General features: G+C 42.6%; 2 protein-coding genes across 2 annotated transcripts in view; both read right to left on the minus strand.

The window, feature by feature from the left end:
• SV2C (synaptic vesicle glycoprotein 2C) overlaps window positions 1-3,580 on the minus strand; it is a 160,584-nt gene extending 157,004 nt beyond the window's left edge. The window contains exon 1 of the mRNA XM_004678199.2: window positions 3,445-3,580. The gene's annotated coding sequence lies outside the window, so the exon portion shown is untranslated. The remainder of the gene's footprint in view (window positions 1-3,444) is intronic.
• LOC101627378 overlaps window positions 2,968-17,739 on the minus strand; it is a 45,558-nt gene continuing 30,786 nt past the window's right edge. Inside the window, 3 exon segments of the mRNA XM_012721765.1 lie at window positions 2,968-3,075; window positions 3,161-3,376; window positions 5,044-5,180. Of these exon segments, the coding sequence (XP_012577219.1) occupies window positions 2,968-3,075; window positions 3,161-3,376; window positions 5,044-5,180 (461 nt within the window).

Below are 17,739 nucleotides of genomic sequence, written 5' to 3' on the forward strand. Positions count from 1 at the left end.
TCTGCTCCCCACTCTGTTTCTGGTGAATCCTCTCACCCTCCGCATCTCTGGCCTGTACCCCAGTTCTGTATGAATAAATAAATAAATCTTTAAAAAAATACAATTCATCACATATTTCTGTATGGAGGGAAAGAATATTAGAACCCAAAGGATGAAACCATCCAATCCAACCTTCTCGATTTTATTTTATTTGATTCATCCCACCAGGGGAAGTCATCATGATATGAAACCGCTACCCACTGACCACCTCTGATTACAAGCGGTATTTATGATGAAGCTAAGTGGTGTCTTTATTAAGAAATAGTTCCAGCAAAAAAATAAGCATAACTTTTCCCAGCCTTTGTTATTCTCAGCTGTCTCGAATAAATACAAGGCTCTCCAAACCACTGCAACATTCTACACTGGTTACTCAGTAGGCTGGGGCTGAAAAAGCAAAAACAATTTATAAGCGATGTTTCAAAACTGCCCACAGCTGGGGGGACTGCCTCTCCTAGATTTACAAACAGGATCAACCTAAACAAAGAGTTTGTGTTTAACTGGCAATGATATAGACGTTTTAAACCATGCATCAGACAGAAACTCAGCAAGGTGGAACCAAAAAACCAAGCTGGTTGATAGGGGTTTTCTCTAATGCAACCAAACAGCCTAAAAAGTACATTTTAAACTTTCATTATTCACAGTTTCACCCTTATGTATGAGGAAAATAAATAGCAACACAGTGAACTAGTTAAGAAGGTATATTGACCAGTCAGAATCTTTTATTCATGAAATAAGTCATCAACAAGTGTACCTCAGTGTAAAAGCTATTTCTCTAATTATAGGAAATGGATTTTCTGGTACTTGTAGTCATGTGACGTATCGCATATAATGATGTCCTTGGCGGTAATCTCCTTGAGGGTGGAATCTGCATCCTGGTCTCTGAGACACAGTGGACACTTAACAAATATGTTCCCGTTAATATACATACATATATATAATCCAAGCCTCTTAGGTTAACCTGTTGGCCAAAGAAGCTACTTTTATCATCCTTAATTTATGAAAAATAAATTTTTTCTCCACTACATACCAAAAATATTCAGATATAATCATAGACTTTCCCCCCCTTCTCCAGTCAGTAGCTAATGGCACTGTTAGGAAAAGACTATTTTCTGACACTGGAGACCATATTTTATTAAAAGAACAATACTGGAGAAAGTCTTCAGAATTCTTGAAATGATAAAAATGTTTTCTCTTTCTTGAAAGCATTTTGTCTCATATTTTCCATTCATTGAAAAAATACACAGCCAAACCTCTCCAAAAACCATTCTTTGTCCTCAAAATAATGTTCTAGTAAGAATTAGTCTGAACTATTTTTCATATTTCTCAAATATGAAAATGAAACCAAGAAGATTTAAATACCATGTCCAAGGTGACATAATAGTTGGGAATATGGGAATTTGTCTCTGATGACTGTTTTTCTTCTTCCTTCCCTCTCCTCATCCTTTCTACTACACACTGCAGATCTGGGCACATTCAATAAAAACATTAGGTTCTTAAAAATGAGGCCTTTAAAAAACACGCAATGAAATGTGGATGGGCTTTTTTATTTTCTGCCAAGAAATGCACTCGTAGTATTGTTTTAAACACTATTTTGTGTAGTATTAAAAAGGAACGGTGGCACGGTGCTTAGTAAATCATTCTCAAGCCACCCCTTAGAGGCCAGACCTCCTAACAAAAATTCTGAAACACGATGAAGAAATGGGTTAGCACCACAAAATCTTAAGAACCTCAACAACGAAGCTTTCACATGAAAACTTGCCAGGAGCACGAGGCCTTTGGGAACTTGCCACTGTGAATAATGCCAAGTTCGCCTCCAGGATTAAGAACCACAGAATAAAACTAAAACAACTTTCTCGTGCTGTCAATCAGTTGGATATGGAGGAAGGCGGTGCAGCTACAGAGCTCATCAGGGCACCCCTGCCAGGGCGCCTTAAAAGATCTCTCCGGTCCCCCCAGGGAGCGCCGGCCGGGCCGGGCCGCTGCAGCGCCTAGCCTACACTGCGGCGCACTGCGGAGCAGCCAGCCTGCCCGCAGCCCCAGCCCTGCGGGGCTTTCCCCGCCGACCCAAGTTGCCGCTTGCTCCAGCTGCAGTCGGACCGTGGCCCCACCGGGTTGCTGCCGTCCCCGCACCAGGGTCGCAGCAGCTACCCATCACCTGAGAGTCTGTGACGCACACACACGCGCCCCCAGTCCCGGATTCTACCATCTCCCCCCACAGCCCTCACCATCACCCACTCTGGCGGGTCTGCTTTTGCATCACTAGCACACGTAGCCGGTGACGCGAGCGCCCCCTTCTCAGGCCGTCCAGGCGGCACCATCAGTTCCAGTGACTCAGCCCACCCCCCTCTGCCCCCGCGCTCCGGGCGTCTGAGGTCCTTGCACACCCACAGAAATGCTCTGGGGTTTGCATCTGCGGCTAGGTGCCCGCTGCCCCCGTATTAAATTCATCCCCACATCCCGCAGTCCTCGTAGATCCAGTCCCGGGCAGTCCTCGATACAGACTGGAGAAAATAAGTCTCCCCAGTTCTAAAACCCAGGCAGAGGGGAAAGAGCCCGCCAAGGCAAGGGTCAAATGAGTTGGCTGATCACCTCCACACCTCCACAGCCCTCACCACCACCTGATGTTGTTTATGGGTGGTGGTCGATATCCCACCCTCCCATCACACACACACACACACACACACACACACACGCACGAGCCTCAAACCAATTGGTCTATTTCATTGTGCCTGGTGCACAGTAGGCGTTCGACAGGTTTTTGCTGAATGAAGGTGTAGTGTAGTGAAGTGCAGGCACACACACAAACAGCCACAGTCCCGCGGATTTCTCTACACCCTCTCGCTTTCGCATAGACACTAGAGAGGGACTACCCCGTTTGTGTGGAATAGTTTTTAAATTCCCTGTGTTTCTTTTAGACACCCGCAGCGCCTACTGCGGCTGCCTCCGCTCTCCCGACACCCGCACGTCTGCAGAGGGATCCCCGCCGAAAAGTTGAGCACAAGCTGGGGGCAGTTTCGTAGGAAGAGCAGCCTTCCCCTGAACATAGAACCACGTTAGCAAAGGATCGTGGAGGTCCTCATAGAAAGCGGGCGCGGCTACCCACATCCCAGGAGCTACCTACCCGCCTTCCCCGGAATCCCGGATAAAGTGCACGGGCATCCCCCTGAATAATGCCTCCAAAGAAGGGTGACTCCACCGGCTTTACCCCGACTTCCCCTGTCGTACCCGAACAAAGGACAGCACCTGGCACTTGCAACCGCTTCCCCCAGGGACAGGCGGGGCAAAGTTGCGCTTCTGCAAGGCTGCAAAAAGTTCCCCAGATTGCAGCTCCCAATCTCTGCGTCGGGAAGAAAAATTAAGCAGCTGCAGGAAATCCGGTCGCGGCTGCAGGGGCCCCTCACTCACCGCTCCAGCCGTCTGGGGAACCCCTGCCCTGGGCGGTGTCAACGTTGCAGCTGCAGCCGCGCGGGCGTCGCTATGGCTCGCTCTCCGGGGCCGCCTCCGTCTGCCACTCTCTCCTGCAGCGTGCGGAGTGGTGACTCCTCTGAGCGTGTCAGCGGCGAGGGGAGGGGCGGGAAAGTGGCTCTGGGCTTGCACGCTGCGGTCCTCCTCCCCCACCTCGCCTGCGCCTCCTCCCCCTCGCGCTGCAGTGCCGGGCGGCGGCGTGGCGCGAGTACGAGCGGTGCCTGGGAGGGAGTGACGGCGCTGGGGGCGGAGGGGGGGAGAGAAGAAAAGGGAGGCGGGCGCAGCGCACCACTAGGTGCAGGGCGGGTTGACCAGCTCGAGGTTTTCTGGGCGCTGAGTCGCTGCAGCAGCTCAGGATGCGGGGTGGGGGGTAGAGCTACCCCTAAGTATCAGATACTTTTGGAGAAGTCAGGGCTTCGAGTTTGCAGCCGGGGAACAGAGAGTACTAGTCCTTAATTGGTCACTGAGCGTGACTGCATCGTGCACGAGGGGACAGTGCCCCGAGGTTGGTCCAGCGAGACTCCGGGAATTCTGAGTGCTGGCCCCGGCTGGTGACAGATGGGAGAAAAAGGGCTTGCCTCTTGTTTTGGGTCTGGGACTGGTCTGTTAACTTTACCACGAAGAGCTAGCCTGATCATTCCCTACCCGCCACCCTCACGGTGACACACAAGAAGCAACAAGAGGAAGCTTGGGGTCGCAACAGGAGGAAACTTTGCCGGTTGTCCAGGATCTCCTCAATGCCAAGTAGGGGCAGACAGACATTGGAAACGACCCTTTTGAGCTAAACTACCAGATATTAAAAAAAAAAAAAAAAGGCACCGGGAATTTTGCTTGATTTTCAGAACCATTTGCACCTTGGTGTGCGGGGTAGTTCCAACTCCAGCCTCCAAACGGCAAAGTGCGGGGATGGATGGCTCATGAGAACACGCCCCCTTGTGAGACCACACCCAAGGCTGGCACCCAGCCCAGCCGCTGCAGAGCAGGGCGTCACCCTCTGCTGGCCTCCCGCCCCCTCTCCCTCCGCCCAGCCTCCTCCTCTGCCAGCCACTCCAGTACAGCAGCCAAACCCATCCCTAGGGTCTGGGTGGAATGGGGGCGCTCAGTTTTCCTGCTTTTACTGTTATAGCGATGATGACTGACCCACCCTATGTAGATGAGCACAGCGTGGGTGATGAACTCTTTCTTTCTTTCTCTCTCTCTCTCTCTCTCTCTCTCTCTCTCTCACACACACACACACACACACACACCAGATATCTGCCAATGTGTTCTGTTCGTGTAAAGATGCCGAGATGACTCAAAGGGGGGATTCTTGGATGTAAATATAAATAATAAACGTCCATGTGCCAGAAAAGAGATAGATTATCTCCTGCAGCTGCCTGCCCAGAAAAGCTGATATCAAAATATCTATGTGGCCTGGTGCTACAGAGAAACTGGTAGGGGACAAGGTGGTTCACCCTGAACTTTCTAACAGGAGCTTTCCTACTGGTTTGGGCCATCATAGGTGAGAGAGGAGCACAGAGACAATTTTTGGCCGCTAACTTTCCCTTCTCTCCAGTGCTGCCGCTTGAGAGCCAGCCTTACTTTGCGATTCTCCTGTCCTGCTGAGCCTACACTTGCTATGTTGGTCTCTGGATGCTGGTGGTTTTGCAGTTTGCCACTAGATATGTTGCCCAGACCTGATCAGGCAATGTGAAAATTTTTAAATGCACACACATTTCGTGGGTTATTTGTATTAAATGAATAATTTATTAAATTATTTAGACTAAAAATATCATTTTTACCATGGGAAGGAACACATTCCAAGTACCTATGAATGTATATTTGTTTTCTAATGTTGGCATTAGAAGTAATGCCAAATGCAAAATTTTAAAAATCTAAAATTATCCAGATTGCCTTACACATTATATATAAATTTTTTGAGTGCTCAACTGCAAAATATACTGGTGATATATTGATTTTCAAAATACATTTCTCTGGAGAACCTCCCAGATGTCATAGAATAATGGACTGTTTCTACAATTGACAGAAGTTCAAAAAACCATGAAATAAGCTCAAAAGAAAGATCAACATGTTTGATGCTGTGTTATTTCTTCTTAAATCATCTCCCTATGCAGTTCATGGAAGACATTTAAATAAGTGTATAAGTTTTGGGGGGCCCTCCCTGATGGCACAGTGAGTTGGAGCGCTGCACTGCTAAGCTAAGCCAAGCTGGCGGCTTCTGTGAGTTTGATCCCCGCCCCTGGGGTGACCCACATGGTGCAGCAGACCTCCTCTCTTGCCCGCTGCTCCCTTCAGCAGTGTATTTCATTGATCGGCCTGTTCTGTTCCCCGCTCTGTTTCTGGTGAATTCTCTTACCGCCCCTGTACCTGTGGCTTGTACCCCAGTTCTGTATGTATAAATAAATAAATAAATAAATAAATAAATAAATCTAAATTAAAAAAAAGAAACCACTTGTCTTACAGGAACTTATGAAATTAAAGGGGACACCTGCCCTGTCCCCACAAAATCCTAGTGCTCGGAAATTGCTACTCTTTATAAATCTGGAATTTTAACTCTCAGTGCAGTATTTGCTTGTAATGCTAGAAAGAAGGTCATTAAACTCACCAAAGGAACATCAAAGACCTGTCTTTGCATCTGTACAGTGGTTTTGATAAAAATAATTCATGCTTCATACAGCTGCTGTGGTGGTCACATTTGATAACACAATCAGGAAGCCCATTATAGTGGGCAGAGAATAATGTTCTCCCCTCTCCCTGTTAAGGGAGACTGTGAGTGGAGTGCCAGCCCTGTGAGATGCCTGGAACACAAACCTGGCTTCCACATCAAGATCAAGAGAACTAAAGCCACACCTTTCCATTTCTTCCCAGTCCATTTGAGGGGTCAATAGGGATGCACAGACACTCACCCTTATTAGTCCCAGTACTCTCACAGCTTTCCTAACACTGTCTTGGGAGTCTATTGATGTTAATCTCATTAAACCCTTAACACCTATTTATATCAGCTACTATTGAAAGCCCCATAAAATCATGTGTACTTCTCACCCACTACAATTGAGTGTTCCAAACACTCAGCAATCTTCTATTCTGTCCCCTTCTCCCTATCCTCCTCCTGAACCCCTTTGACTAGCCCTTCTGGAGTATACAGTATGCCATTAACAAAATGCCCTATATTCACAGCCTCCTCTCTGAATGCTCCCTTCATTTCCTGCTCTAATGGAAGCCTCTCCACAAAGTCTGCACCCACCTCCCACCTCACACACAACTCTCTCAAGTGATGGTGTGTCTTCTTCTCCCTCTTGTATCACTGTGGCAGAGTGGTATCCTTGTTCCTCATTACTGCTTCCAGAACATTCTTGGTCTCTTCTAAAAACTACAGCTTGGAATCTCATTTCACAGCTTTTATTGACCCACTCCTTTTAAATGTTGTTCAGACCTCTGAGTTGCTCCCCACCTTTCCTAATAAGTTTAGCTCATGACTCAGTCACTCCCTACACAGGAGTTCTGCCATAACTCCTGCAGATTTAATATATGCAAAGGTGTTCATTCCAACCACTACTGCTCTGAGAAGGCACAGGCCATCCCTACTCCCTTCCACACACCCACTCGGGGAGTCCTATGTTTCAGAATGCCTTACTTAAAAAAAAAATGTATGCCATCTCTAGTGGCTGAGTTTGCAGCCCCACATTTTTAGTAAATTATCAATTCAGTTTATTATTGACTAGTCATTTCTCACAAGTCCTAGCAGGAGGGAATTATAGTCCTTTTCAGAGGTGCTCTCTTTTATCCTCATGTAAGTTTTAAGTGAAAATCAGGAAATAATGAGTATAAAACAACTAACACACAGGAAAAATGACACCATGAAGGAGACCCAGTGAATAAAATGGAAGAAACATTAACCCTTCCATAGAAATGACTTCAGATATTAAAATTATTGGTCACAATTATTTTACTGAATAAAAGTGAAAGATAAGCTTAAAACTGTTTTCAGGCAATGGGGAATTCCAAGGAATAATTATCATATTTGAAAAGGCAGCAAATCAATCTTCTGCTCAACTCTGCTAGTTGCTTTATCATCACTTAACCAACTTCCACATACAGGTCCTTCCTTAAAGAAACTTTATTCTAATCTGCATGCTGTCATTGACTGGCACCACTTCACATAACATTATGGGGTTCCAGTCACTGGTTTGGAGGCACCCAGGAGAAGAGCTGCCATGTGCAAGCAACTAGCCAGCTCGAAATCTCTCAATGACAGCATGCAGATTAGAATAAAGTGGAAAGTTTCTGTAGCAGGGTCCCTAGATCATAGAAGGTGTTTGGCAAATATTTGCTTAGCACCAAAAAGGCTTCAGTAAGCAAAAGGGAACATTTAGAGTTCAGATAGAAGTCTTAAAAGGTATGTCACATGTCAGTGCCTGCAGGAGCTTCAGCAGAGAGGAAACACTGAGTGACACATGGCAAGTTTCTGACCTCAGCCGCTCCTGTGATGCACAGTAGGCTGTGAGCCCTCCGGTAACAGGGGATGGGAATTGGAAGATACATATTTCAGTGTTCTTGCTTCCTGGTGAGGAAGTTTTAAAGCATACACTGCACAGTTTCTCAGAGGGTTTCCCATGAGATAGCATCCAGCTGCCCATAGCTATAATCAGCTCATTCAGCAACCATGACAGAGACAACCCGCCATGCAAAGCTGGCTGTAATCTGGCACAGGTCTTCCTTCCCAGCCCTTTCCTCCAGTATTTCCAATTGGACTCTTATGTCTCAGATATTCTGGATTAATTGCCACCATCCAAATAATTACCAAGTATATCCTTCTCTGTGTTAAGTTGCTCATGTTCTCCCTGCTCATTGCCTGGAATACCAAATGCCACCTTCTCTACAGTACTTCTGCCAGCCATTCTAGGCAAAAGTATCCTCCTAGGTCCATACTGTAATAACTCCTCGGTTCAGCGGCATTTTTCACCAGCTTGGTATCAGTAATTCTGTCTCATTTCCTGCAGTCTTTTGAAAGTTACTCCCCAACACAATGTGTTCTAATTGAGGGTGCTGAATATATTTTGAATTGTTGTTCAAACATGTAGTTAATCTTCTATAGTCCTTCTTGAACTTCTCTTTCAAAAAGAGGCTTATCAAGAATCTTTCTATGAGGGACTTAGAGCTTCAAATTTTGCAACTACTTCTTTGGAATGGTAATAGCACAATATACCCTGAGAGGCCCCCAACATTTTTATAGCTTTAATTTGATATAGATATTTTTAAAAAATAGCCCACAGGTGTCCACTTTGTGGCATAAGTAATCTCTTTCTCTTTCCCCTCCTCCTCTTCAGCAACTTCTGCTGCTACTTTAAGCTCTGTAACAAGTGTTAGGAATCCTCTGTATCTGAATGATTTACAGCTCAAATTCGCATATTCCCAGTGGGTCTTCCACACCATCACTGGCTGGATTTTCCTTTTTAGCATTCTACCACAGGTTGGTTAACACATTGAATGAAATTAAATTATTTTCCTCCTCAAGGGAGAACTATTGTCTCCCTGTTCAGAATTTGTCTTGCATAATCTTCTTGTGCCAAATTAGTGTTCAAACAGCTATTTGTATTCTCAGCTTTTCTATTTTGGTAATAGACATGCTGATTTCCCCCCATATGATCTAGCTACAAAAATGCATGTAGTAAGCTTTCAAGAAGTTCAGTTAATTTCTATTTTTAGCACAGTTCAAAGGTATTAGTGCTGACCAACCTTTAGGTCACAAATGGCCTTTTATTTTAAGAGATAACAATACCAAAGGTGTTAGTAATGGAAACATTAAGTACTAATACTTTGTCTAAATCATTTTTTCTCTTTCTTTACAGCTAGACTAAGATGATTCCTTGCTGATAAAAACATTTTTTTTCTAAACTGCCTATTCTTTCACTCCACTCCCAGTACCAGTAAGTGTTTTCTGGAGCCACATTAACGATTTCCTTCACACTAACATATGCTATGTGAACATCAGAATGTCCATGTGCCACTTGAATTCATATCTGTTTTTAGTGGTCACCAGAATAATAGAATATTTAATTAGGGGTTCTGAAGGATCAGGTAAAGTTTAGATCAGGCTAAGTTTAGTACCACTTCCTCACATACTTGCCAGGGGTCCTCTGCAAATCCCACAAAGATAGCTTTCCAATTTTACCACTGATACAAAGTCAAATGAAGTTCAATTCAAGCTACTGTCAATTCTAAGGATGGGAGAAGGAAGTCTAATTTTGCCATTAGAACTAAACTACATTGGCACATGAATAAAACATTCACAATCATGTATTATCGGGGAAATGCAAATAAAACTACAATGAGATACCACTGTATATCTGTGAGAATAGCCCTATCAGAAAGGCCAGAAACAAAAAGATGTGGTACATATATACAATGGAATATTACTCAGCAACCAAAAAAAAGAAACACATGTCTTTTGCAGCAACTTGGATGGAGCTGGAAAAGATCATGCTTAGTGAGATAAACCAGAAAGAAAAAGAAAAATACCGGATGGTTTCACTCATAGCAAGAGTATAATGGACCAGGTGGAAAATAACAAAAATAATGAACAACCATATACCAGAGACATTTTGTGGGGGTGGAGTGGGGAATGGGATCAAAAACGGGGGGTGGGGTGGGGAGGGAAGTGCAAGGGATTATGGTGATGGCACATGGGTGACTGGTGATGGGAAACCCGCAGGGATTACAATTGAGATGGGGGAAAAAATGTACAAAATGATGTAAAAATAAACTGTTATATTATATATATATATTTAAAAAAAGGTCAGAAACAGCAGCAGGTGTTGCAAGGATGTGAGAAAAAAGGAGCCCTTGTACACTGTTGGTAAGGATGTAGACTGTTGCAGCTTCTCTGGAAAACAGTATGGAGTTTTCTCAAACTATGAAAAATAGATTTATCTTATGATTCAATAGTTCCATCCCTAGGCATCTACCCGAAGGATGCAAAAACAGTAATTCAAAGGAATAAAAGCACTCCTGTGTTCACTGCAGCTCTATTCACTCTATAGTCAAATTATGGAAACAACTGATGTGCCCAGGATTCAGATGAGTGGATTATAAGAAGATGTGGTATATATACACCATGGATAATGCTGAACTATATAAAAAAAAAGATGAAACCTTGCATTTGCAACAACATAGATGAACTGGAGTGGGTAATGTTAAATGATATTGGTCATACTAAACTTAGTCCATTAAAACCCCCCTAGAAAACTAGGTAGAGAATTGAAACTACCAGAGGAGGAGAGGGAGAGCAAAGCAGGGTGGGGACACAATGGACGATGGACTCTGTTGGAGAACTTGAGTGTGTTATGGCAACAAGCATCTGAGAGGGTGAGATCCTATACCTCCCGATTACATACAGTATTATCAACCAATATAACCTCAAAAAACTAAACAAAAAAAGCCCTGAGTTAGCACCAAAAACTGTCTGTGGCTCTGGGGCACTTGCCTGCTGTCTGTAAAGCTAGGGAAGAAACTTCCTTTCTTCTTTCCACTCCCTTGTCACTTATTTCACAAGAGGCAGACTTGGACTACCAGTAGATGCCTTAAAATTATGGTGGGTGGGCCCTCCCTGGTGGTGCAGCGGGTTAAAGCACAGCACTGAGAATCGAAAGCTGCCTCCACATGAGTTCGATTCCTTCCCGCCCCGGAGGTGACCACATGGCGCGGCAGACCTCTCCTGGCACGCCCGCTGCTCCCCTCAGCAGTGTACCTCGTCAGTCTGCCTGTTCTGCTCCCCACTCTGTCTCTGGTGAAGCCTCTCGCCACCCCTGAGCCTCTGGCCTGCACCCCAGTTCTGTATGCACAAATAAATAAATCTTAAAAAAAAAATTATGGTGGGTTCTTTAGCTCACTACCTCCAATGCCCCCTTCATGCTGTGAAGTTCCTGTTTGCAAATGAAATAACTTATTACTTCAGGCTCTCTGGGAACTTAGGCGCAGAAGTTAAAATAGCAGAAGTTGGGGTCTTCTTAGTAGCGCAATGAATTAGGACACAGCTCTGCAAGCCAGACATAGCCTCTTCAGTGCAAGTTTGATCCCCGGGTCCGGAGGTGATCCACATGGCATGACAGACCTCTCCTATCTCCCCCACTGCTCCCCTCAGCAGTGTACTTCATCGATCTGCTTACTCTGTTCCCCACTCTGTCTCTGGTGAATTCTCTCAACGCCCCTGCATTTCTGACCTGTACCCCTTCTGTATGCATAAAGAAATTTTAGAAAAAAAGAGCAGAAGTTAGCTCAGGCTTGTCATCTCAAAAACACATTCCATCAGGTTGTCCTATAGTCAATGAAAAACCAGAACAGTGGATAAAGGATAGTCTGCATTACTGTTTCTTAGACTCCTCAGTGAAGATTTTCCTGGCACATCATCCAGATAGGTTAATGCTACAGAACATGAGGTATGAGAAGATGCCTACAAATTAAAGCACAGGCCAAAAGATAACTTGGTACAATACAATTTCCAAGCCCATTTTCCATGCTTCATCCTTCTAGAAGAAGATAGGATCCAGACACCTTAGGTCAAAGAACACAGAGATCACTTGTCAGAGACAGTGGTCTTAGAAGTGATTGTGCTAAGATCTCAGAGTCCCTGAGATCATTAGGATTCTCATCAAGGGAAGCAAAACTGAAGCACCACCATCACAAGTGTCCTGACAGGACCCCAGGTAGTAGGCATCTGCTTGGTAGAACAAGACCTGGGCATGAGACCAAAGAAACAGTTGTCTCTCGGTGGGAGATGAGGGCACCTCTTCCTCTTCTTTGGAAACACCGGTGCATAACCAAAGCATTTGCTGAGGCTCTCCAGAGCAAAGGGTGCAAGTTGGAAAATCTCAGCTTGGGACACAGGCAGCAGAGATCTGATGAGTATACAGGCTGGTGGCTTTGCCTAGGAACTCAGATTAGCTTCCTGTTTGTGGGCTGGGGCCTGAGGCCCTGGATTGATCTCAGATGTGGGACTAAACTTGAGGATACAGATCTTGAAAGACAGTATGATAGAGAGCTTCCAGGAGTGACAGCCAGTATACAGTACAACTGAGACAACAAGCCAGAGGCTACACGGAGCAGAATCCAGATATGAGGGGCTGCAGATATCAGAAAACAAACTAGAAGCTAACTTAGGCCAAAATGGGTGAAAGATTGGGAAGAAAATGTGAACTGGTCAATTACAGGAAAACCTGAAGAACCAATCTGGGACAGATAAAAGCCAGGAGATCCCTAAATTTTCAAAAGACCCCTGGGATTCTATCTCTGCAGTGATTCAGCTGCCTCTTCTTTCATCTCTGTATGACTATCCTGAAATTCTTAGGTGAGTCTGAAACTCCCAGCTCTGATGGAAGCACCTGGTGGACGTGCTCACCAGGACCCCAGGGAATGTGCAAAGGGAACATTTGGCAAAGGAAAAGAAGATGTAGGTCCAGGAGGACAGGGAGGAGGAATGCTGTGGGATGCAAAGCAAAAGCTATGCACTTCAGGGTAGCTGAGTGACAGTCGGGTGTCAGCAGCTTGAATGGAATGCAGAATGCAGGGTGGAGACAGGCCCTGGTCAAGGGACAGCTACAGCTCCTTCACAGCCCCAGCAGTCTGAGAACAGAGCTGCTTAGACACGGCACAACCGGTGAGTTGGACAGGTGGCCCACAAGAGAATGGCAGCCCCTTTGCTCTTTGATTAAGTCTCCAAGCATATGGTGTTGATATACAAAATCTGTACCCCAGATTTTTGGCACAGCGGTAATAACTTCAAGCCTTCTATTGCTCAATATTTTATCAAAAGCTCAGATGTGACTGAAAAAATATTTATGATGGGTTCAAGGACCAGAGCATGCACCCACTTGATACTTTGAATGTTAAACTTGTATTTACATCAGACCATCTAGGAGAGATACATCCCTGAGGTGCTTTTCTTACCTTGACTTTTTCTGTGTGCACTTTATCAATTTTACTAATTATACTTTGCTTTTATGTCATCAACCTGTATATCAGGCTGTATTATTATTGTATTTATTATTGTAGGGGATGGTGGTGAAGCATTTGGTCAGGCAATATGGCCTGACCAAAACTAAGGAAATTAAGTAAACCTAAGGGAATTTTATTTTTATTTTTCTTCCTTGGAAGCTAAATAATTTATCCCCTTGGCAAATCTTAAGTTCTTATTTCTTCTTTTTTATTTTAATTAATTTATTTTTTACAACATTCTTCATTTTGTGCATATTTTCATCTCGGTTGTAATCCCCATAGACTTCCTGCCACAAATTCACCCATGTGCCATCAGCATAGTCCTGTGCACTCTTCCCACCCCACTCCAGTTTTGATCCTATTCCCCTTTCCACCCCCGTAATATGTCTCTGGTTTATAATTGTTTATTGTTTTCCATTTTTACGTTATTACAATTTCCTTACCCCCCCACACCCCGATCCCTTATGCTCCTGCTATAAGTGAAATCATCTGGTATTTTTCTTTTATTTCTGGCTTATTTCACTAAGCATGATCCCTTCCAGCTCCATGTTACTGAAACAGACATGAATTTAATTTTTTTGGTTGCTGAGTAATATTTCATTATGTGTAAGTACACATCTTTTTAATCCAGTCATCTATCTTTGGACATTTGGGTTGATTCCACATCTTCCCTACTGTAAATAGAGCAACAATAAACATGGGGGTGCAGATGTCCTGTGAGTTAATGTTTTTGTATCCTTTGGGTAGATATCTAAGAGTGGGATTGCTGGGTTATATGAAAGTTTCATTTTTAGTAGTTCGAGAAACAACCTGCAAACAACTTTCCATAATGGTTGTACCAGTTTGCATTCTCACTAGCAGTGTAGGAGAATTCCTTTCTCTCCATGTCCTCACCAACATTTGCTGTTGCTGGTTGTTTTAATATATGCCATTCTCACTGGTGTGAGATGGTATCTCATTGTGGTTTTAATTTGCATTTCCCTTATTATAAGTGATGTTAAACATATTTTCATATGCCTGTTGTCCATCTGCATTTCCTCTTTGGAGAAGTGTCTCTTTAGCTCCTCTGCCCCTTTTTTGATGGGGTTGTTCACTTTATTTTTGTTAAGTATCAATAGCTCTTTATATATCTTTGTGATCAGGTCTTTGTCATTAGTATTGTGTGCAAACATTGTCTCTTTGTTTTGTGTAATGTCTCTTGCTGTACAGAAGCTCTTTAGCTTGATGTAGTCACAGCTATTTATCCTTTCCTTCACTATCCTTGCTTTGGGTGATGTATCTTTAAAGGTGTTACTGAGGTGTATGGTTTCGGGTCTTATGTCTAGTTCTTTAATTCATTTCAATTGTTTTTTGTGCATGGTGCAAAGAAGTAATCTAGCTTCATTTTTTGCACGTAGCAGCCCAGTTTTCCTACTACCATTTATTGAACAAATTCTTTGTTCCATTGCATATTCTTTGCTCCTTTGTCAAAGATAAGCTGTCCATAAACCTATGGGCTTATATCTGGGTTTTCTATTTGAACCCACTGTAAAATGGCAGCTGCAAACATAAAATATTATATATAGATATTGATTTATAATGTTGCACACCTGAAACTTGTATAACGCAATTTTAAGTTAGTAAACATTAAAAAGAAATACGGTGACATAAGAAAAGCCTAAAACTGTATCTGAACATATTTTGAAATGTTAATTATTAACATTTAATCCTTTAACTATTAGGGAACATTGGGACCAAACCCATTACCCATTATCATTATTTCTCTTGGTTTTATCTGGCATATAGAAAATAAATATGGACCATAGATTTGCAAATAATCATAGGAAAAATTGGAAGAAAATATAATTATATGTAGCTATTAAGATCTTGTAAAAGAAATGATATTATTAAGGTGAGTATAAGTATGCCGAGATAAACAAAATAGATAAGAATTACTTTGGCTTCTTTTGGTAAAAGAACAATTCTGAGAACGCCTTCCACAAACATAATAAGGTGTAATAATGAATCCAATTTGCCATTGGCATAGAATAATTTCTAAAGCCTACGGAGAGTAACAGATGGTCAAAATAGACCCTATCATATAATATTTTTAAATGATAAAGCAATTAACAAGAAAGGACTAATTGGTTAGTTATTTGGGGAAAAGTGGGTTTAGATCTGCATTTCATGAGTTTTGCCAACATAAATTTCAGATAAGAGAATTCAGAACAAAGTAACTAAAGCAGCTAAAGACTAGACAAAAATTGAAGTTATTGTTTGTCAAACAGCTATACCAGCAAGGAATTTGCGAATTCAAAAGCAATGAAAGAAATCACAAATAATACTACCTCTAATTCAGTGCATTGGAAAATGAGCCATAACCTGGCGTTTAAAATTCCTAGTTGCCAAATGGAGAAAGAAACATATGCAGTTGTGAAGCTTCATTAGCTGTAGACACCAGTTGTCTATTAGGGACATACTTTTCCTTTGCAATAAAATTGGAGAGCAATTTATCCCCCTACCCCCCTATTTGCCTAAGGAATTAGTGACAGTCTTCAACTACAACTGTTCAAAGAGCTCTCTGTGGTTTTTACTCACCGTATACCATGCTGTGAACCTCAATTCAGTTATTTCTTAAAAGGGGTGGAACATATGAAAATGAGACAAAAACAAATACTGGTTTATAGAACATAATGAAGTATCCTTTCTAACAAATCCATGCCAGCTATTTAAATTGGTGCCACTATTTGAGGGTTTAAGAAACAATTTTTGTTAACTGCCAAGAACTCTAAAATCATTCCTACTGTTTGATAATTAATCCCCTTTCAGCATTTATCCTAAGGTAGAACCCCCAAAACAGGAAACCTTACTCACAAAAGTTGTTCAACACACTATTATTTATAATAGCACAAAACTAGAAATAACCACGGTATCTAACAATAGGTTGGTTTAGCATATTATGTTACATCATACAAATGGTTATAAAATATCATGTAACCATTCAAAGGCTATTAACAAAGAGTTTTTAATAACAAGGGGAAATCACTAAATTACATTAACAGGAAACAATATAAAATTGAAATGTCATATGATCTCACCTACCATGTCTAGTTCAATCACATGACGGAAGTATTCCTAATGTTAACATTACTTTATATTTTTTAATATTTCCCATTAAAAATGATATGTTTTAATCGGAAAAAGCAAAATTTAAAATTCATTGTGTGTAAGCATTGTGTGTTGTAATCATTGTATTTTGTATAATGACCTTGTAATCACTGTGTGTTGTATAATGACCTTCATATTTTTCTACTTCCATGCCTCGGGAGCTAAAGCAAGTGATTTCTTTTCACAAGTCTTTTAATTTTAAGAGTTCTAGCTTACTGTTTTCTTACAGCTATTCGGCCCTTTGGTCAGAAGGTTTTGATGCAGGGCATTTCAAAAAATAAGTATTTTACTTAAAAAAAATTACTATTGGGGCCCTCCCTGGTGGCGCAGCGGGTTAAAGCACAGCACTGAGAATCTGAAGCCACTTCCGCATGAGTTCAATTCCCGCCTGCCCCGGAGGAGACCACATGGCGAGCCAGACCTCTCCTGACCCGCCCACTGCTTCCCTCAGCAGTGTACTTCGTCGATCTGCCTGTTCTGCTCCCCACTCTGTCTCTGGTGAAGCCTCTCACCACCCCTGAGCCTCTGGCCTGTACCCCAGTTCTGTATGAATAAATAAATAAATCTTTAAAAAAAAATTACTATTGGGTTATAATGGACCAGGCGAGAAAATAACAAAAATAATGAACAACCATATACCAGAGACATTCTGTGGGGGTGGAGTGGGGAATGGGATCAAAAATGGAGGGGAGGGAAATGCACGAGACTGTGGTGGTGGCACAGGGGTGATTTGGTGATGGGAAACCCGCGGGGATTACAATCGAGATGTAAAAAAAAAAAAATGTGCAAAATGATGTAAAAATAAACTTTGTAATAAAAAAAATTACTATTGGGTAACATATTCTAAGAAAATTTTGTCAGGCAAGGGATAGTACTGTATTTTTAAAAGCATGAATGTTTCCATTTGCTGAAGCTACATACAGTGAAGAGTCCAAACACTCTTTTGTTCTTCTTAAAATCTTTTTTTTTCCTTTTACATACAATAGTTGCAGGATGAAACATTCAGAGAATCTTTTCCAGCAAAGTTTAAAGTTTGACATAAATAAGACCCATTAATAATATCAAAATCAACCTTTCACATATCAAAGACAGTAGTAA

Source organism: Condylura cristata, unplaced genomic scaffold (assembly GCF_000260355.1).
Source record: "Condylura cristata isolate star-nosed mole 26May11 unplaced genomic scaffold, ConCri1.0 scaffold00007, whole genome shotgun sequence".
Taxonomy (NCBI): Eukaryota; Metazoa; Chordata; class Mammalia; order Eulipotyphla; family Talpidae; genus Condylura; species Condylura cristata.